The sequence below is a fragment of the Botrytis sinoallii genome (assembly GCF_014898435.1).
Source record: "Botrytis sinoallii strain Bc 23 chromosome Unknown BSIN_017, whole genome shotgun sequence".
NCBI classification, from domain to species: domain Eukaryota; kingdom Fungi; phylum Ascomycota; class Leotiomycetes; order Helotiales; family Sclerotiniaceae; genus Botrytis; species Botrytis sinoallii.
Genome location: NW_024066044.1, coordinates 35796 through 56286, shown reverse-complemented (window position 1 = coordinate 56286; position 20491 = coordinate 35796). Strand labels below are relative to the sequence as shown.

Sequence of the window (20491 nt, the reverse complement as noted above, 5' to 3'; positions counted from 1 at the left end):
CTTCTCAAACATTCCAGCATCATCCTCCGACCATTCTATTTCCGCATCCAACCCAATAAACACTTCCGCAACTCTCATAAACAAGCAATGTATAATGATCACATCTCTCTTTCTGTTACTTTGATTTTTAACCCATCCATGCATCCCTCGATCCCTAATCGATTTCGCTATACAAACTTTAGCTCATCTGATTCCACCAGCTTCTGTCCCCTGCGCTATCCGCCTGATGAATCTTTCGTTTCATCTCTAACCTTTCCACCTTACCCCTCTCCAAAAATGAATCAAACTACATATCCCATATATTGAATTATGTATGCACATCTTTCTTCCTTTCCGTCCGCCCGTTCGTCTCTCATTCCCAGCGACCAATTTCCAGCCCCACATCTCAACTTTTTTCCCGTTCGCCTACGCACACGAGGTTTTCTTTGAAACAACCAAATCCCTCACTTCACAAACTCATCCAAACTCCCTGGTTCCCAACTTTCTTTTGTACAACGCAAACGCAACTCCCACTACTTGGCTTAATAATACAATCCGTCGTTCTTCTTTCCTCACAATCAAACTTTGATATCCGTCTTCTCTTGTTCAACTCCTGCTTCGGTATCACTCTTGACATGTGTCGCCAACCCCTCATTTTCTTTCCCCTTGATATTTTCCTCAACCCCCGGCCCCTCCAAATCAATTTCCTTCCTCAAATCGGGCAAAAATCTATCAATTCGTTTCCAAGTTTCGGTCCATAACTTCTCTTGCGTCTCATCTTGACTACGCGGTACCAAGTATCCGCTACTAGACATTACAAGAAGGACATTCTTTAAACTTTCTGGTACTGCTTCTTCCTATTTCATTTATTAGTAAAGTTCAATCATCGAATAGTTCCATTGACATACCAAACTATCACCCTGTCCACTATTCATCAAACGATCCATGATGTCAAGTATCTTAATCCAAAGATCTAGCATACCCTCCCATTTTGACAATAGTACCAAATAGTGCAAGAAGATCCTACAGAGAAGCGTGGCTGCTTGAACACGAGTTTCACTCATGCCAATGGGGTCGGATGAGTATACTTCTGGCTTTAGCAATCGAGTTATGAGAGGGAAGAGAACCTCGCCGAATATAGCGGTCCATTCTTCGTGATCACCTGACGTTAATTCTGGTGATAATAACGAACGCTGTAACGAAGAGAATGCTTGATGTCGAATTTCTCGGCAAGGATTGGTACACTGTGTCGTCAAAGCCATAAAGATTGGTGACCAATAGTTTGCCCAAGCTGTAGTGAGTTAGTAAAAGTCAATGCGATAGATGGATTTACACATACCCTCTTTGCTTTCAAGATGTGATTGTTCCATCAGGACAGGAATTCGCGACGTCAAAGAATATATCATCGTTATAGCCTTGACTCCTCTAGCTACGACCGCATCTACCACCTGTGGCTTTGGCTGTTTGACTGGTTGTCCTCTTCGTGTCCTCTTATCCTGTTTTTGCTCCACGCTAGACCCTACACTCCCGGCAGTGGCAAAATCATTGAGCAACTTAACAGCTGACTCATAATTATCTGCCATTATAGTTGGTGGAGAACCGATGGCAACACCTTCAAGGATTTCGAACACAGCCGATGCTGAAGAAGGACTGGTTGCAAGATTTTTAAGAATTACCCAGAAGTCGGGAGAAGTCATGATTTCGTTTCGTAATGGACCTGGCTCTTTTATACATTGTGTTAACCCTTGAAGAACAAGTGTGGCAGATTTCTCGAACAAATCTTTCTTGAAACTCGAGATAGCGTGAAGCACCACAGGAACACGAATGTATGATTGTTCCTACATAAATTAGCTTTGGTTCGTTAGACAAGATAAGATATACGAACATAGCTTGCGTGCAGTAGGTGCAGTAGATAGAATATTGTTCTAGATACCATCAAGGGATGCCAACTGGCAGAGTTTCGTAGAACGTTTTGTAAAACTTCTGCAACTTCAGCCCCAAATGCGTTGATAGTTTCATTATCTCTCATTGCAAGCACGGTACACAGCTCTAATATGTAAACCATTGATGGATCATACACAGGACCGGATGGTGCACCGTTAACGCCGTTTGTAGGACTCAATGGGGGTTCCACTTCCGATTTCACACTTATGACGACAGATGAAGGGTCATCTGGCAATTGCGATATCAATGCTTGTATGAGAGGTCGTAAGGAATCAATAGGCATGTTTCTAATCACATTAGCGATCGAGTCAGAAGAAACAAGTAGACATTACTTACACTACATTTGCGAACACGTCGCCCATGAAGCAAGCATTCACACAATCGACTGTGCACAAGGTACTTTCGAGCTCTTCATCCGATGGCTCTGGAGGATCGTCTGCAGCATAGCTAGTAATGTATGACGCAAAAGCAGAGAAAAGACCGGTGTCGCTGGGTTTCGCCCCGCGATCAATGACTTGGGAAGGATTTTGTAAGGGAATTGGAGCAATATCCATGCTATTAGATGTAGCAAAGAATGGGGGTATCAAAGAATTAACAAATAAGTTCAACCAAATCCTAGAAATCTGTACACGTGATTAGCAAATCTTAGGAAGTGTTTGACTATTGATCAACTTACGTGCTTCCAACTTTCTCCTATCACACTTTCACTACCTAACACAACACGGAAAAGAACAACAGTCGCAAGCTGAGCCTTCAAATCTCTACCAAATTTGACTGCAAGTTCACTAACCATGACGCTATTCTCCCCAACCTGTATCTCGGTATTGAGAGTAGTACTGGATGGAATCTCTGTTGCAAGTGTAGTAATGTGACTCAAACAATACACGACTTGGTCAATGACTTCAGTCAAACCATGTTTGGCTGCGATACGGACACACTGATCAAAACCAGTGATAACTCTCTCAAACACAGCATCATCAGTCGCCGACATGAAGACATACGATAGAGTTGCAACCACTGGTTTCCAAGTAGCTGCGAACATATCTGCATCGAAGATATTAGTGTTGCAGATAGTGAGATCACCCGCGGAAGCAGTTTTTAGTAGTAATTCCTTCCAAGCATAGTCGAAAGCATGTTTGTTGTCATGCTCATCAGGTAGAATAATTTCGTTTGATTTGATAGACTCGTAGATGTCCTGGAGGTATTGCGGAGCAAAATCCTGCCCGCCATTAACTCCACGCAAATTCCGTGCAAAGTTTTCTAGCTCCATGCGTTTACCCTTCATGTTCGGATTATGCTGATCTGTATTCAACATAATAATGGCATAAGTTAGAACATATACGGAATCTTTATCCGCGATACCTTCAGGTAAGGTACCCGAACAATAGTTTTCTGCGAAAGTCGAGATAATCCGTTCAATCAAAGCAGATTCTCCGGGTAATCTGAAGGTCTCGAGGAGTTCACGCAGCGCCTCGTCAACTCTCTTGTTTTCAAAATCAAATGAATCCATTAAAGCTTCTAAAATGGGCTCATTTCCTTTCTTGGATATGAATTCACCCAGTTGCTTTTTGTCGATACGAGATGTTCCCTTCAAGAAATTTGCGACAGTCTTTGCATCTCTCGGATCATCTATGATGCCTTGTGACGCCAAAAACGCAATTCCTGCCTTCGGACTCTCGTTAAATTTAACCGTTCCCTGAATGATAATCTTCTTCCTTCGTTTCTGCTCGCGTAGTGTTGCTTGATCAGGGTAGCCATCATATTTCGGTTCATCGCCAAGTCTATCTGCAATGAATTGAACAAAACCCAAGAGAGCATCCAGACAGAGTGGTGGGACACTTGTCGTGCTCCAAGTTGCAGAATCTGGAATCGCATTGCGAGACAGAAGTCCAACCATATCCTCGCAGATATCACTTCGGTCGATCTCGCAATCATAATTGACGTATAGCTCAGCCATATAGCTCGGGATCCGCGCAAGAGCTCCAACACTTTCCACCATTGCTTCACGTGCATCTGGCTTACGCGACCCACCTTCTAACCCTAGGGTTCGACGATCTTTCACAGGTACGGGCGTGGAACGACCGCTGCTAGCTTGTGATGGTGGGGGCTTCACCAGTTTTGGAGCCTGTGGTATACCAGCATACAGAGAGGGATCAATTCCCCTTTCCCGTGGAATTTCTACACGAGGATGCAAGCATGCAACCAGATAAGACAGAAAGAGCTCTTGCTGCAACTTCAAGACTCCTCTGCACGTCGAGAGAAGAGTGCCAGCAACAATTAGCGAATCCTGTAAGATAGCCATATTGTCCGATCGGACCAATTGGAATAGATATCGACAAAGGCGGTCTTCAGCAAGGGTTGCCAAAGCTGGATGCTTGGCAATTGAAGGACCTGCTATCTCTAGAGCTACATTGATCATACGGAGAGCGATGACTCTCAAAGAATCGGCATGTTTTCGATCGTGAGGATCTAGTAAATCTATCAAAGCTCTAAATAGCTCACAAATCGATGGGAGAGAATAAGGCTTGCTGGGAGTATCATCCGAAGCCTCTGATGCCGGCGCCACAATTCCAGCTTCAGATGAAGACTCTAAGAGAGGAACCTTTTCCATAGCAGATGACGGCCGTGATGTATCAAAGCTTGATGAAGGTGGCCGTGATCCGGCAGGAGATGCGGTCAATTTCGTGATAGCACTTGTACTCGCTGCTGAAGGGGCCATTTTGACAGTGTCCATATCTTCCTTTGTCTTTTCGTCTAAAGCTTCTAGATCATCCCCAGCCTCAATTTCTAAATGCTTCAGTCTCTCGAAAATGATCTGACACATCTTTGCCATAGTCATTTCGGCAGACCCACGAAATAACTCTGATAGCTGTGGCTGACAACACATGTTCAAATTCGTCTCCATCATTTTACAAACACTTCCATCACTCAGTAAATCTCCACCGGGGCCAGACAGCATTCCTTCCATCAGTTTCAATATTTTTTGATATACCTTCTCTTCAGCCACTGTATCTCGAGCTTCAAACCGGCAATTTGTCATGGCAGCAGATAAAGACTGCATTGCCTGTGAGAGTCGAGGGGAGCTTGGGCTGATTAAGTTGTACGAGAAGAACTTTATGATAGCAGCCAGGGCTAAAGTTGTGATCGGCGACGGCGTTGCGGGATTTTCGATGACCATAACTTGGAGAAAAGGATGGAGTAAAGATGGTGCATCGAATGTGTGTATATCTAGCAGTAGAAGAATCATAAGATCAGTTGTGCCCAGCTCAAAAGTGATTCATGTTGCCTACCTTTGCATCCAGTCAATTCCTGTCTGAGACGCTGAAATCCAGCCATCAGAGGATTATCTTGCATGCTCTTCCCTTTCTTCCCCCTCAAACCCCATCTGATTGCCAAGCCTGCATCATCATTCCCTTCTGAGGCCGCTGAACCTTTCGGCACCCTGCGAGTTCCTGGCTCATCTCGCGGTGTAGAAGGCCTTGAGTTCTGAACCCCCGCGCTCAACGGACTTGAATGCCCACCCAATATAGAAGAAGCCGATGAATGCGCCCACCGAGGATGTTTTCGCATGGCAGAAGTAACAGCACGACATTCTTGAATGATAAGGGTGACAGGGTCGACAGCTACTGAAATCATACTAGTATTCGAGGCCATGCTACCATTAAGTCGTTGCGGGGCGACACTATCAATGCTTTGGCGCAAAGCTGTAGAAGATGTTGAATGACGTTTGGGAGAGGTAGCCGAAGCTATATCTTGTGTTGGGGCATTATTGCTCATGTTGTATGTCGATTACCCACCGAGCACAGCATAAGGACTATTCGCCAATGTGAACCACGCACAGGTGTTGTCAATCTTGAACGATACAAGGAATTCTATTGGAATAGATTCGAGTCGCAAAAAACAAAAGAACTATTTGTATGTATTATACAAATACGAAAATGTCAACTAGATCGGATATCAAAAGTAAATACCTACGATGTCATTGTAGGCTATACTTTACCAGGTACATAAATTCGAAGAGCACAGATGTCTGTAATGGCAGAACTACGGATACCCGAGTAGCGATACTGTGTTCTTTGACCTGACAGCCAAATAACCTTAAGGTTACCCAAGACAAGATGAAATGAAATTTCAAGAAGCAAAAAGAAAGCAGAAAAGATACTGCTTCGATGTTTCGCAAGATAGGTTGTTAATCAATAATTCAATTCTATAATACTGCTGTGTGTTTTTACAAGAACTCCATCCTAGATTACACTTCAAAGTTAAGACTCAAGTGCTGAAAGGCCACCCCCGTATTTACGATTCAGCATCAAGAATGCCTTTCCCCTCTCTCAACCCATAAGATAGAAATAGTTCGTCGAGTTGTGATCATTTTCTAAATATCCTCGTAGCCTTGTCAAGAACTGGCCCAGCCAAAAGCTAATGCGTGTTACTCACTTAAACCAAGTTTCCTTATACGCCCATCAAATGAATTCGGTTATTGTACCTAAACCAGTCAACAATGATGCTAATACTTGAGTTTTATAACATTCTTACTTTGTCCTTTGGCTTACTTTCTTCGGCCTCGGAGTCTGGAGCTTTTGCAGCACCATCGTCTTCCTTAGCTTTAACTTCAGCTTTCTCCTTCTCCTTCTTCTCCTTGAGAGCTTCATCTGCGATGACGTTCTTATCCTTCTCCCATTGTGGAGTTGGATCATCAAACTGTTCCTTCATCTTCTTATTACGTTCTGCCTTTTCCTTTTCTTCATTTTCGCGAGCAATACGCTCTTGTTCCATTTCCTAAAAATCGTAAGTGATTTGTCGAAAGCCCAATATTATGCAACTGACCTCCATGTGACGAATATCATCCACACTTGGCTCATACAAATGCCAAATAGTATAATGAGGTAATCCAACTACCGAGAACTTCATTCGTTTTGCCATCTGTTCTTTTAATTAGCATGAGCATAACAAAAGAGTAGAAAGAGTTTCGAACCTTTCCGAATCCCTCAGTCTCGGCATGCTTTTCAAAACTGAAGGCAGGGAAATGGACACCGGATCTGAAAACCTTGGCTTTGGCCAAAATACTAACACCTCCAACACCATCGATATCCATTTCCATATCAGGGTCACCATATGGATCTCTCAAGTACGCAAGATGGGGACGCCATGTCGCATATTCCGCATATCCCTCCACAATAACTGCATCTTCGTCAAGAGTATCAGCTAAGGCTAAGGCTGTTTCGGACTCTTGCCATGAATTCAAATCATAAGGTTGCTCTCCTCCAAGCCAATCGGGCAATGGTCTCCAAACATCTAAAACTCATTAGCCAATTGTAACAGAAATTACACACCATCACTCACTAGGTACGATGACGTCCTTATTGTGACGCATCAGATCCTCTAGAATTGTGAAAGGTGCAGTCTCGACATCCACATCTCTCCAGTAGACCCAGCTGTGATAAGGACGTAATGCAGCGCTTAAAAGCCAATTTCTAGCTTGTGCCATCAACTTTCTTCGGCTTGCTTGTGCGGCAAAACCATGACGACTCTCTACATCCTGGTTGACCTTTTGACCAAAATCCTTTTCGATGATAGATATTTCACCATATGGTTGTTTTGGGTCCTCGTCGGCTTGTAATTTCTCCAAAAGCTCCGAGAGCAAAGATAGGGTGTTGTCCTTGGAATCAGAGACCAAAAATGCAAGATCTATAAGATGATGCGGGTATGTAAAATTACGAAGATGCGCGAAAAACATTGGCAAATGGGGCTCGGCATCACGAAGGGGGGCACAAAGTAAGATCCGCTCCTCTCTCTCCCAACCTCTAGCCGTCCCTTGTACATTTGAAAGATCGTAATATCGAACGGTTTCGAGTTGAAAGTCCTCCCCTGAGGATATGAGGCCAAAGGATAATACTGGAAGGACCGCGGCACCAGGCCATATAAACAGTCCAACTACTAATGCGAATACTAAGACGAGAGTCAAACGAACGAGAAGCTGCCTTCGACGGCGCAGCGCTGGCGGTGACGTCCTTGGTTGGAACCTGTATTCGAAATGTTGTTAGTAGATGAAATGCACAATTGTGGCGATGAGTTTGGGTATTCAATTCGATCTGCACGAACCTATGTGGTGATATGGAGTATGTGTCGCTCTTAGAGTATGGATCGCTCTTGCGAGGGTATCCATTAGAATATGCGGTTGCTTGATGCCTGGGCATCATTTTGCGTGAGGATGCAGATGCATAAGAGGGTAACAATCAAAAGAGTTACAATGAACCCAGATGGCCGAATGTCAATGTTGACAGTTGGTTGTGGAAATTTGAAGGTTGTGTATATCAGAATAGAATACTTTAATTCAAAGTATGAGCTAACTTCTGAGAGAGCAGGGGGGATTGCTGAGTGGATTCGTGTTCCTTGAGTGGAACTTGCTTCAAACCCAAAAAAGAACCTTAGCCACAACTTCCCTACATACGGAAGACAATTTACAGGGGATTCTATACGACGTAATTGAACTTAGAATTTGCATGTACCAATCATATCTACATAGTAATGAATCATGTAATTGTTGGTACTGTAAGATGGAATAATAATCAATTGTAATTTTCATTCATTTCAACTCACAATTGAAGAAGATGCAGTACGAAGTATGGAAGAACGATATCAAGTCTGCTCTTTTCTTGACGTCTAAAGTTGGACATTCCATGAAGAAAAGACGTATCCATAGAGTTTATCTATCATTGATTGACCCTACCTCCCTAATAAAGACCTACCTGCCTACTGGATATATACATATCTATCTCATGAACGGCTACTCCAGCAAACCCATCACTGAAAGTCTGAAACGTCGAACGAGCCATACTTTAATTTAAGCGATTAGACGCCAATGTTGAGCTTATTTAAATATCTCGATAGGTATCTACCTACTAGGTAGGTAGGTAGGTGTGATTATGGCTGATTCAGCAATTTAATGGGAAGTTTTATAATTAATTCACCAGTTGTCTAACTTTTTACCTTGACAGGATACCTAATAAACTACCTACATCTGCTGTAAATCTTGAAAGGGGCTCCAGCTTGGTAAGGGTTAAGAACTTTCGGATATGACAGCTGGGTCATACAGTGAGTGGCTCGAGAGTGGCCCAAGAATAAGCTTGGCACATAAGTCGACATTAATGAAAGTGTACGAAGTACCTATGGAGATACCCTTTTGACTCTAGGGGTCCACCGAGTGCTCAGGTCCTCTCACGTGTGCTTGGTGCCTGAGACCTGTTCAGGCTCACAATGCTTCCAGAAAAGGTTTGGTCGAATGACCTAAGCTAGCGCACAAGCTAGTGAGAAGCTCTTTTTAATTCTCTTCGCACAAAAATTTAAAACATTCTTCGATCCAAAATTTTCAATCTTCCACAATTCTTAATTGAAGGAAAGTCGACAGCAATTCAACAACCTTTGGTAAGTGACATTTGTGCAATCTCTTCATCTCCCTCTTTCGATATGATTACAAAACCGATCTGTCAATCCCCTGACAACCAGATTTATCTGGACATGATGTCTTAAAATATGTTTTAATTCATGATTCATCGAACCTCGAATTTATCATTGTACATTCTACCACTTGACAATAGAATCGTTTACTAACGTGATAAAGTAACTTATAGTCTTGAGCTCCAATTCAAAATGTCTCCGAACATTGTTCCAGAGCCCGTTGCCATATCATTCATTGCTGGCCGGTATTTGCTATTCGACATAGATGTAGTGACTCACCTTCGTAGGACTTACCATATCTGTGGTGTTTTGACTGGCACCATTCCGCAGATTCCACAACAGAACTTGTTCCTTGGCCTACCAGTAGAGTTACTACCAGAAGAGGCCAAAGTACTCGTCGATAAGAAGATTGCGTACATTGTTGAGGATACCCCTTGGCACAAACAAAACTTCAGTTCGCTGGAAGGCCTGGACAGGAAGAAACACCTAGAGTCCCTCAAAACCGAGGCATTCAAAGCAAAAAGGGCTGCCGATACTGAAGCCAGAAAGCGCACTGAGAATGCTCTAGCAAAGCAAGCTTTGAAAGGTGGGAATGGATCGTTACCAAGTACATCTCGTGCAAGTAATGATCATCAAGATGCTATCTCCAATGATCCAGACCCTTTATTCGAGGATGAACGCCCTGCCTCTAGAGCCTCTGCTGTCGCATCCTCATCCAGGAAATCTTGGGGTATCACACCAACTGTTTCATATCCCTCATCATCTTCACCCCAAACATTTCCATCAAGTTCAGATCCATCCGTTCCTTCATCTTATCCTTTGTTTGCTCACTTGCACTCTCGTGACTACTTCATGACACCTGGTCTCCGATTCGGGTGCGACTATACTGTATATCCAGGAGATCCTTTACGCTTTCACAGTCACTTCGTAGCGACAGGTTATGAATGGGATGAAGAAATCCGGTTGCTGGACATAGTTGGAGGTGGTAGGTTAGGTACTGGTGTCAAAAAAGGCTTCTTGATCGGTGGCGAAAGTCCTGAGAAGAAATCTGATGAGGAGAAAAACGATGGAGTAAGAACCTTCTGTATAGAATGGGGTGGCATGTAATTCAAGAATGATATATCTACCTTATTAATGAAGAATGAATCGAAAATGAAATTCAATTGCATTTGTCAAATCCAAGTGATGCCTTCAAGACCAATGTATGAACTAGGTGATAATTTTTGAAAGCAGCATCCCAATCAAAAGCCTCTCAATATTCCAATACATTGCATTTTGATCTATGGAGGTTAATGATGTCGAAGTACTAATCAGAATTTCATCTCTTTCACCCCTCCCACCTCCGATAATGTAACTTTATTAAGCTTCTTTTGAATATCACTACGGCACCTTGCATTCTAGAATCGGCCGGAACAACGTATTCCGAAACATTAATTGAGGTCGCATCAGACAATCAATAATAAGTCCATGGGGATGTTTGGATTTCTCCTTTCGACATTAACTTTATTGACTGTCAACATCTCAGTCATATTCTTCTTCCTTTTGGCCCAGGAGGATGCTCTTTATCTGGATTTTTTGATGGTCCGGTGAGACCAAGAAACATCGACTAATTATCTCTTTGTGACGACCTAAGCCGTTTGCATTGATTCGAATCTTAGCTTATCATGGCTACTCCAACAATGCTCGATAATGGTACAAAATTTGACATTACTTCGTGGACGAACTGGACCGCAGTTAATGTTACGCAATATGTGCCGTCTGCAAGGGATTTTGCTTTGGCAGGACCGCGAATGGTCATGAAACTCGGTTCCTTTCTTGCAGTTCCGGAAAGTGTTGATAATATATTGGGTATAAGGATGGCAGCACGAATAATCCCAGAGGCTACTGGATCTGGCATACCTGATCCCGCAGAAACGATAACTGCCGCAGCAGTTGCGGGCATAAGACAGATTGTAGAGACCAGCTCGGAAACATTGACGGAAGAGAATATCATGGAAAGCTCAAGATTCTCTTTGGAGAGTGCGCGAAGTCTCGGGGGTTTGTTTGCTTATGCCACAAGCAAATGGGCCCTTGGGTGTATAGTGATGGCCATCGTTTTGAATCGCACGCACATAATGGCCAGCACGAGAAGGCCACTCGAATTTACATGGAAACCACGCTTCCTATTACGAATAATACCTATAATACTACTTCTCGTTCAAGCCAGATGGTTGCTGCAATCAATACAATGCCAAACATCCCTATTTTGGTTACTTACGGTGGGGTAATTCTTCAAAATCCCACAACCTCCTGTTCACCCAGGATGGAGGTCCCCTGCATACGTTCAGTCAAGCCCTCCTGTTTGGTGCTAAGGATTCATCCTCATGTCTGGCGGTGAGTATGATTCCCAGTAATTACACTGTGGGGAACGAGACCAATTCTGAGGAGGGAATTCACACCACATACGATCTTTCCGGATCTTTATCACTTCTATGGCCTTTATTCAAAACATTTAGCTTCAGTCAATTTGTCGAAACAGTGTCCTGCGCTGTTCAAGGTAAGCTTCCCCATATTATTTCCATTCATCTTTTGTTTGCATGCTCTAGATAGTGCTAGAGGATTATGGTGTTCAAATTCTCCTTCATTTCTATGATAGCTTGGGTATACCATAAGTATGTAACCTAACAACATCCAGGTCGTCAGGTCGCAGCTGAAACGGGAATGACGCTCTTCGAACACTCATTAGCCTTTGCTGAGGCCGATGCCGCTATTAGTGCTCAAATTGTTGGCTTTACCAAGATCAAGATTCCAGCGGAAGACAACTCAAATGCTGGACCCACTCAATTTGCTGTTACACGCTCCATGATCATGAAGAAAATAAATACCACGCCAGAAGTTCTACTTGTAGGGTTTCTCTCAGTTATGAATCACTTGAGTAGTCACATCCTTGCAATCTTCGATATTCAAGGAAGATTTCGGCTACTTAGTACCGGATTCTGGGGCATATCATTCATGTCTGTGATTGTATGGAGTCTCGTGTCATTTTCTTTCGATCATCCTTCAAGCCAAGCATTATTGAGGTTTCCTACGGTTTGTATTATTGGATTTATTCCCCATGTTCTCGTCTGTGCGGTTATTATCATATGCTCAATCATATACGGCGTTGCATTGATCTTGTCTACATTAGCCCCTGCTAGTGGTGTCGACGAGTCCAACATTCAAGTTGGACAAAATATGCCAGATACTCCTCGCCCTCGATTATCCTTCTCGCAGAGAGTGATCAATGCACATCATAACATGCAAGCGAATGTCCCATTGTCAAGTATCCGAATAACAATGCACATGGACTTCTATACGGCTCTGCTAAGGACAGGATTTGCTGTTATGACTATGGCTAGTGAAGCTGTTTATCTGAATGAGAGTCGAGGGGTAAACGTCAAACCTAATACCTGGCTCGAAGATGATCGTCTACGTGAGATTGAAGAGACTGGAGCACAATGGCTAGGCCCAAGTTTTAAAGCTCATGAATCTGAGCTTGCTATAGATGATCATATGCCTCATAACGTTGGTCTCGTAGCGGCTACTAATCAGAGGGTACTTCCACAAAAGAATAACAGTCCCTATGCGCGCGAGATGACTGCACAGAAGAATGCAAAGTCCAAAGGACAAGAGCGATCAGTCAGAGATGGTGTTGGTGCTACAGAGCGCAGTGGGCGTTGGGTAATGGCATTGGAGTTCTTTCTTGGAATCAATAGATTAATTCTTAGCTGGTAAGTAATCTCCCGTCGTTTGTAGTTCACAGAAGTTCCCATTCATCAACAGGTTGACAATGGATGACTTTATTGGGAACGTGCAGAATGGTATCACAAACCTGCTTGCAATAACTACCTAGTTATTTCCAAACTCACCTTTGCGCACGCCAAACCCCTGTACATGCTGACAATTGCTAATTTATGGATTGCAGGTGGGCAACATGTATCTTGATGTTTATGAGTTGGCTTGGAATTCAAAGCCGCCCAGGCTGGCTTCTGTGGCTTGTATCGCGAACAAAGAGAGACCCCGCCAGCACAGCCGTGCAAGCAAATGACCCAGATACACTTAACTTCTGGCTTCTGAATATCGATGGAGAATTGACTCTACCCAAAGATGACCATGTGGATGTAGAAGTAGAAATGAGAAGGCGACTTAAGACCAGCCAAGAATATTGGAGTCGACACAGAGAGACTGAGTTGGACTCCAGTCTCTATCAATGGTGGCTGAATGGCGGCTGGTGGGGAAGTGATGATAACAGTGGGACATTCAGTCCCGAGAAAAAAGACATCGAAGATGACATGACCAGTGTAATCTCATATTCGACAGAAGATGAACGAGATTGGGAGTCGGACGATGCCATTACAGATGGTCAAAGAACTCCCACACAACGATCACCTCATCCATCGCGAGAATCTAGTCCGTTTCTCGACACGCCCCTATCCACAACAGATCTAGCTCAACTCCTACACCCTCGAAACCCCGAACAAAGAGCAGAAGCTCAAGCCCTCTCACTCCACCTCTCAAGCGATAAAATACTAACCCGTTCCCGCTACCGCGACATCATTCAGAGGGAACGAGCACATGTCCTAACATCCACTCTTCAACGCCCCCCAAATTTCATCCCTTCCGATCCATCGGGCAAACTTTCTCCAGACGAAGAAGCCCAAATCCTCGAGCATCTCATCATCTCCAAACGCAACTATCAAAAAGCCACCCAAGAACCTGCTTCCTGGATGCAAGGTGCATCCGGCATGGGAGAGAATGGCCCACAATGCGTGGTCTGCCAGAGCTCACCCAGAAGTGTGATCGTGTGGCCTTGTCGTTGCTTAAGCTTATGCGACGATTGTCGTGTTACGCTTGCGATGAATAATTTCGATAAATGTGTTTGTTGTAGGAGGGATGTGGTGAGTTTCAGTAGGATCTTTGTTCCATAGTGGGGGGATAAGGGTGAGAGTAGGACCTTGACAGGATGGGTACGAATGGGTGCACAGAATGATTTGTTGGCTATGACACTCATCAGTTTGTGGTGGGGATTTGAAGTATGTTCGTGCGGTACGAGCATATTTATAGTTGACAGTAGAGAGAGTGGGATTTTCTTTTCTTTTCTTCCAAGGGCGTGGGGATTTTATCGCGAGGAGTAGTACAAAGTTTTGTCTTTTCTTTTGTATCATTAGATTAACCTATGTTATGTGATGTGATCTGAGTCAGTAGTATTTATCATGACATGAGCACATATCACAATAACGCACATAATATTCATCACTAATCTTACCCGAAACTTCAATTCGCTTGATTCGTGTGATTCAGTACATCTTTATTTGAAATGATTATTATTTACTATCTTGTGATATCTCCGTCTAATCCTGACGTGTAGCATGTCGTGCAAATAGCGCCTTTATATCCAGAGCTCTGTGTGATCTCTGCAAATCCCAATTCTGTCCTGAAATGGTCGAATATGATCACTAGGGGGGATCGCATCTCCGCTTATTTTGCTTTTCTCCTGTTCCTGTCCTGTCTCTTTTTCGATGGCCCCACTGTGCAACTTCCCGCGCAAAGATGCTCAAAGCATGATAGATGAATCTGAGTTCCCTATCTCTCTCCATCCACCCAATTCGCATCTACTCTCTATGAACCGCATTTCATTCTTCACCATTTTCTTTACATTCCTGCTTGGGATGGAACACTCAATCCCCATCTTTCTCCAAAAACCCCGGATCATTCCTCACCCTCGCCTCAAACTTCTTCCACCACTCTTCAAACGCCTTGAGAGGCACAACTTCCACCCCCTTCCCATTTCCCGCATCCATGATATTACCGCTAAAACTCGCGAGGAAATTAAACGCATTTTTTATTATGCGTTGCGCCAGGACCAGCGTATCCGTATTCGTGGGCTGAGGCCTGGAGAGAACTAAAGAGGTTCCAGGATTTGACGACGATGCGCCTGCGGAAGAATGGGACGAAGATAGCTGTGCCATTTGTGCAGATACTGATTCGGCGCTCTCGAGAGAGATTCCGATGGTGATTTCGCCTTGCATTTGGGGCGTTGAGGATTCAGCGTCCATGTCGACTTCGGGGGCATTGTTGGGTGCTTGAGAGGAGGAAATGTCGCGGTTGATTTTGAATATGGCGCTTTCTTTTCCGGGGCCGATGCCCCCGAGGAATTTGAAGGGGGGATCGGTTGATGCGCCGGTGGGGGAGGGCGGGAGAGAGATGTAGACTGCGGCGGCGGTGGAGGGGGGGGAGGGTGATTCCGGGGAGGATGAAGACGCAAATGTGTTGGTAGGAGCGGGCGGGGAGGGTAAAGGTAAAGGATGTTGGGGAGGGGGCAGAGGTGGGAGTTGTGATTGGTGAGAGACCGGTAGGAATTCTGAAGGAGGGAGAGAGGTTAGTTTTTTGTTTGTTAGGCTGGCTGGGAAGCGAGATTGGGGGGTTAGAGATGAGGAGAGATGAACTTACATGCCAAATAATTGGGATAGTGAAGGGGGAGCTTGCTCCATGGTGAGTTTGTGAGATTCTCGCGCGTTGTGTGATTGCGATGCGGATGTGACGTATGATAAGAATAATGGCTACTCAGGTATGTGTGTAGCTAGCTGATCAGAGCTCCAATTTGTGCTCAAACAATACGAATCACACGAATTAACATAATACAATGACTGTATCTAAATAAATTGGTAGCTTTGTTAAATGATAAAAATTGCTTGTAGATGTAGTTTGAAGAAATAAATGCGGATTTTGGATTGAGGTAACTGTTTTCACTAAGTAAGCTTAAGGAATTTTAACGTCATTCGTGAAAGTTCTCGTTGCGTCTACGATATGAGGAGCTAACAATGAGACTGCGGGGCTTGAGCGGGGCAGCTTTTTTGAGCGTGGTGGGGGTGCAAACTGCAAAGTAATTTCGGCCATCGATTCACTCAGTCTTTGCTAATTTTGACTCCCGAGTTTCAATACACCTTGGTATAATTGCACTAGCAGTAGTACTGTATTGATATTTTTATAAAGGGTTTTTGAAATACTCTTCCTTGCAAGACTCAGAAATCTAACCTTTGGATATTGGTTGTAGAAATATATTTGACATTTAGTAGAAGTTTCTTTTTTGGATACACTTTATTCAACGCATACGAATCACGCATTTCTAGAGAGAAAATATCTAGAGGAAGAGAGAGACATCATGAAGACTTATTTAGATCTTGTCAATGAGTGCGATACGTAAGTATTTTTATTTTGAGTTCTCTCATTATCTTGGCTATTGCTAGATGGTATCACTGCATGGAAATGGCTGAGTGGGTGGTGGCTTTTGAGGGAGGTGTGGGGTTTGGACTGCTTCTTGGAGAATACAAAATTTTATTACACTACCAAGTGGTTGGTCAATGAAGTTTTAATCCGCCTGAAGGTACATTGGGCTACAAGGATGAATAGAAGCCAATGTCCCCAAGAGCGGTTTTGAATTGAGCAAAATTCCAAGCTTCAAGTTGAACATAGGAAACTACTCCACTCGACTGTATAACCACACCAATCTTATCCTGACCCTCAAAGCTCTCTTGCACAATCTATCATTGTTTTCTCTAGCTGCACCCCCAACTAATATATCCTCAGATTTCCCTACCCAGAGAAAGATGCTACCGCTCACTCAACTCTAACCTCCACCCTCTACACTCTCATCCATGAGGACCCCACCACATTCACCACTTACCCCCTGGGCTATATCACCCTCCCCGTCTACCGTGCTCTCCTCAAAGTTCCCACCAGCATCAAAGGAGAAATGAGCGTCAACCAATCTCAACGCACCATATCCCTCTTCACGCAAGCCACCGAGCCCGAACGGAGCGCAGCCGTCGCTGCAACATGCGAGTACTGGCGCACCAACAAAACCTTCGAAGTTCTATCCGGCTGGCGTGATGAGCTATATCCCGTCTATGGTCCCGGAAATGAAGTACTCTGGTCCATTGAACGTAGCGCTTCTGTTTTATTTGGCATTCTCGGTTATGGAATTCACATGATGGCATATGTACGCTGTCCCGAAGTGAAGTACGGAATGAAATTGTGGGTCCCGAGACGTTCGGCCACAAAACAGACATATCCATCTATGTTGGACAACACAGTTGCAGGAGGAATGTCTACGGGAGAAGATAAATTTGAGGCTTTGGTGAGAGAGTGTATGGAAGAAGCCAGTTTTCCAGAAGATGTTGTGAGGAAAAATGCAAAGGCTCACGGCGCTCTTACGTATTTCCATGTACGGGGAGCCACTGCTGGAGGAGAAACGGGTTTGATGCAGCCTGAATGCGAATACATTTATGATTTGGAGTTGCCTGCTGATGTCATTCCTAAACCGAATGATAGCGAGGTAGAACAATTCTACCTTTGGACAGTAGAGGAAGTTCAGGAGCACATGAAGTTGGGAGAGTTCAAACCCAATTGCGGAATTGTTCTATTGGATTTCTTCATCAGATATGGCATATTTACAAGGGAAAATGAGAGCGATTTCGATGAGATCAAGAGCAGGATTCATAGAAAATTGCCATTTCTAGGACCACACAATATTTGAATATTTTAGTATTCCAGATTTTAAAAGGTATCTGGTGCTTGAACGCCCTCAAGACTTTTTCAATTTCCCATCCACAACGCCCCACGCAAATGCAAAACCACATATGCATACGATAAATCGGGTTTTGTAACTATCGATTTTCGTCTGCCAGATTCCTCACAAGGAGTTCACCACAACATAGATAGCGAGTCCTTTCCTCTATTCGTTTTCGGCTTCCCGGGCAGTTTTTCAAGTCTATCTATTTCTTGATGAGGAGGTAGACATAGTCGACTCTTAGAGGTGTAAGCTTCTTATAAGGACCCTCCAAACCCATTAACAATCCACCAAAGGAGATATATGCCTTACTATATTAGAAGTCAGTCAACCATTTCACAACAAAGATAGATACCATAGCCAAATAGCAAGCAAACAATCTACCCAATCCTCAATCTCAAGAAGAAGAAGAAACCTACATAAGATCACTGTTCTCCTGATCCTCAAACTTATAAATCTTCCCATGACAAACATAATCAAACATATCCGCAAGCGTAGCCTCGCCCCCCAATCCCATGCGATTAGCATCTCTCCATCCCTTTCCATCATCCTTTGTGCCATCCAAGTTAAGAGATGTCGCAAGCACAACGCGAATGTTGTCGCCGACGGCTAATGGGAATAGCTCGGTATTGATATCCAAAAGCATGGAGACGGAGTGATCGACCGTGGAGGTCGCCTTGATACGTCCTACTCGTACATATTTCTTATGATCTAATTCGTTAACGGTGAAGTGCTCGTCGAAAAGTTGCGCGTCTTGAGGACCAGACATTGTGGGTTAGAAATTGGAGATTGTGGAAAATGCGATGGTAGTATTCGAACTGGAGGATCTTTGGGGGTTTATATTGATCTTAGTGTAAATTGATCGAGGTATCGAAATGTTAGTCTGCTAGACTTCGACTTCAAGAATTCGAGAGTGTGGTATAAATGGCGATGCTGTAAGTAAATAGAAGCTTTGTCTTTCGCAAAATATTGCACTCTTCCAAAAACATCGAAAATCTAGACGGAGATCGGCCAAACGAATGTTCCGGCGCAAAAAAAATTAATAGCAAGTGGCTCGCTTTGGGTGGGATGTGAATCCCATAAAACACCTACCCCGCGAGCACCAAAATTAATTCTCGTCATAATTGACACCACCAATTTTCTCCAAAATGGCTTTCCGAAAACGTAACGTGGCAATCGCGCAACCGGGAATCCAAACTTCGCAGACTCCTATTCCGGAAAAAGTAGCACCTATTCCTGGTATTCGTCCCTCACCACTCGATGGTCGTCCAACGACATCGACGGGAATCCGTTCGCTCGATTCTATACTAGCTGGTCATGCGGGACTTGCCCTCGGCACTTCGTTGCTACTTGAGGAGAGTGGGACTACAGATTTTGGGGGCACGTTGTTGAAATATTATGCTGCGGAGGGAGTGTTGCAAGGACATCATATTCACGTTTTGGGGATGCATCAAGGATGGGGAAGAGAACTGCCCGGAATGGGTGTTGCGGAGGGATCTTCTTCGAAGAAAGATGCGGAGAGTAAGGCGGCAGATGATAAGATGAAGATTGCATGGAGATATGAGAGATTGGGGGAATTTGGGACGAGTGGTGCTAGAGGTGGGTGGCCCTTTGTATATATGTTTGACCGATTCGTAGAAGAATATAATATCGAATTACAAAAGCTAATGCTCTTATTTCTGTGTAGAGAGAAACACTGTGCAATCAAGTACTGGCTCCTCAGGTCCGCCTTCAATATTCTGTCACGACTTCGATCTTAGTAAACGATTGATTCCACTTTCGTCTACTCAGATGCATTTCATACCCACGATTCTCAGACCCGACTTCGAATTCGCAGATACGACAAACGATACAAAATCACCCTTCGCACCATTCCTCCAACATCTCTCGACTCAACTCTCCCGAACCCCTCCTACGACTATCCACCGCATCATAATTCCCTCCCTCCTCTCACCAGCTCTCTACCCCTCGCATGCATCTCTCCCCCACCACATCCTCCCCTTCCTCCACGCTCTCCGCGCCCTACTCCGCCAACACCCCACCCGACTAACTCTCATGCTGACCCTCCCTCTCCCCCTACACCCCCGCACTACCGCTCTCACAAAATGGATCGAGCTCCTCAGCGACGGAGTCCTCGAAATCGCTCCCTTCCCATCCATAGCCATCATCCCCAAAGCCACACCGTCCAGCTCCTCCAATCCCGCTCAAGAAGAGCCTCCACAAGGAATGCTCAAAATCCATCGCCTACCCATATTCCACGAGAAGGGCGGCGGAAGTGCTGGATTCGCTGGCGACGATTTGGCATTCTCGCTAAGTAGAAGAAAGGGACTGGTGATCAAACCCTACAGTTTACCACCCGTCGAAGACGAAGGGGAAGAACAAAAGGGCGGGATCGACATCGATGGAAAGGGAGGAAAAGCCACCAAAGTCGATATTGAATTTTAGATCATCATAATTTCCCCCATTCAATAATTGTATGGACAAAATTTGTATATAGCATAGCACCGGCGTTGGAGACGGATA

General features: G+C 44.3%; 8 protein-coding genes across 8 annotated transcripts; 4 read left to right on the top strand and 4 right to left on the bottom strand.

Moving 5' to 3' along the window:
- Window positions 1-557: 557 nt before the first annotated feature.
- On the bottom strand, window positions 558-5888 carry EAF02_008738 (uncharacterized protein; the record flags this gene model as incomplete). The annotated part of the gene is made up of 7 exons (XM_038904786.1): window positions 5214-5888; window positions 2600-5151; window positions 2260-2546; window positions 1865-2210; window positions 1319-1817; window positions 888-1270; window positions 558-836 (listed from the first exon to the last, which is right to left on the bottom strand). The coding sequence occupies exons 1-7, from the start codon at window positions 5698-5700 to the stop codon at window positions 558-560; spliced, it is 4833 nt and encodes a 1610-aa protein (XP_038755196.1). The 5' UTR covers window positions 5701-5888.
- Window positions 5889-6400: 512 nt separating this feature from the next.
- Window positions 6401-8123, bottom strand: EAF02_008737 (uncharacterized protein; the record flags this gene model as incomplete). Its single annotated transcript, XM_038904785.1, has 6 exons — window positions 6401-6409; window positions 6460-6702; window positions 6751-6846; window positions 6899-7218; window positions 7267-7946; window positions 8026-8123. 6 exons carry the CDS (start codon window positions 8121-8123, stop codon window positions 6401-6403), a joined length of 1446 nt encoding a protein of 481 aa, XP_038755195.1.
- Window positions 8124-9573: 1450 nt separating this feature from the next.
- Window positions 9574-10488, top strand: EAF02_008736 (uncharacterized protein; the record flags this gene model as incomplete). Its single annotated transcript, XM_038904784.1, has 1 exon — window positions 9574-10488. The coding sequence occupies one exon, from the start codon at window positions 9574-9576 to the stop codon at window positions 10486-10488; it is 915 nt and encodes a 304-aa protein (XP_038755194.1).
- A 557-nt stretch (window positions 10489-11045) lies between these two features.
- On the top strand, window positions 11046-14327 carry EAF02_008735 (uncharacterized protein; the record flags this gene model as incomplete). Its single annotated transcript, XM_038904783.1, has 4 exons — window positions 11046-11418; window positions 11588-11917; window positions 12056-13130; window positions 13325-14327. 4 exons carry the CDS (start codon window positions 11046-11048, stop codon window positions 14325-14327), a joined length of 2781 nt encoding a protein of 926 aa, XP_038755193.1.
- A 750-nt stretch (window positions 14328-15077) lies between these two features.
- On the bottom strand, window positions 15078-15890 carry EAF02_008734 (uncharacterized protein; the record flags this gene model as incomplete). The annotated part of the gene is made up of 2 exons (XM_038904782.1): window positions 15078-15798; window positions 15850-15890. The coding sequence occupies 2 exons, from the start codon at window positions 15888-15890 to the stop codon at window positions 15078-15080; spliced, it is 762 nt and encodes a 253-aa protein (XP_038755192.1).
- A 671-nt stretch (window positions 15891-16561) lies between these two features.
- Window positions 16562-17935, top strand: EAF02_008733 (uncharacterized protein; the record flags this gene model as incomplete). Its single annotated transcript, XM_038904781.1, has 2 exons — window positions 16562-16599; window positions 16987-17935. 2 exons carry the CDS (start codon window positions 16562-16564, stop codon window positions 17933-17935), a joined length of 987 nt encoding a protein of 328 aa, XP_038755191.1.
- A 238-nt stretch (window positions 17936-18173) lies between these two features.
- Window positions 18174-18737, bottom strand: EAF02_008732 (uncharacterized protein; the record flags this gene model as incomplete). Its single annotated transcript, XM_038904780.1, has 2 exons — window positions 18174-18279; window positions 18388-18737. The coding sequence occupies 2 exons, from the start codon at window positions 18735-18737 to the stop codon at window positions 18174-18176; spliced, it is 456 nt and encodes a 151-aa protein (XP_038755190.1).
- A 379-nt stretch (window positions 18738-19116) lies between these two features.
- On the top strand, window positions 19117-20413 carry EAF02_008731 (uncharacterized protein; the record flags this gene model as incomplete). The annotated part of the gene is made up of 2 exons (XM_038904779.1): window positions 19117-19567; window positions 19656-20413. The coding sequence occupies 2 exons, from the start codon at window positions 19117-19119 to the stop codon at window positions 20411-20413; spliced, it is 1209 nt and encodes a 402-aa protein (XP_038755189.1).
- Between the last annotated feature and the right edge of the window lie 78 nt (window positions 20414-20491).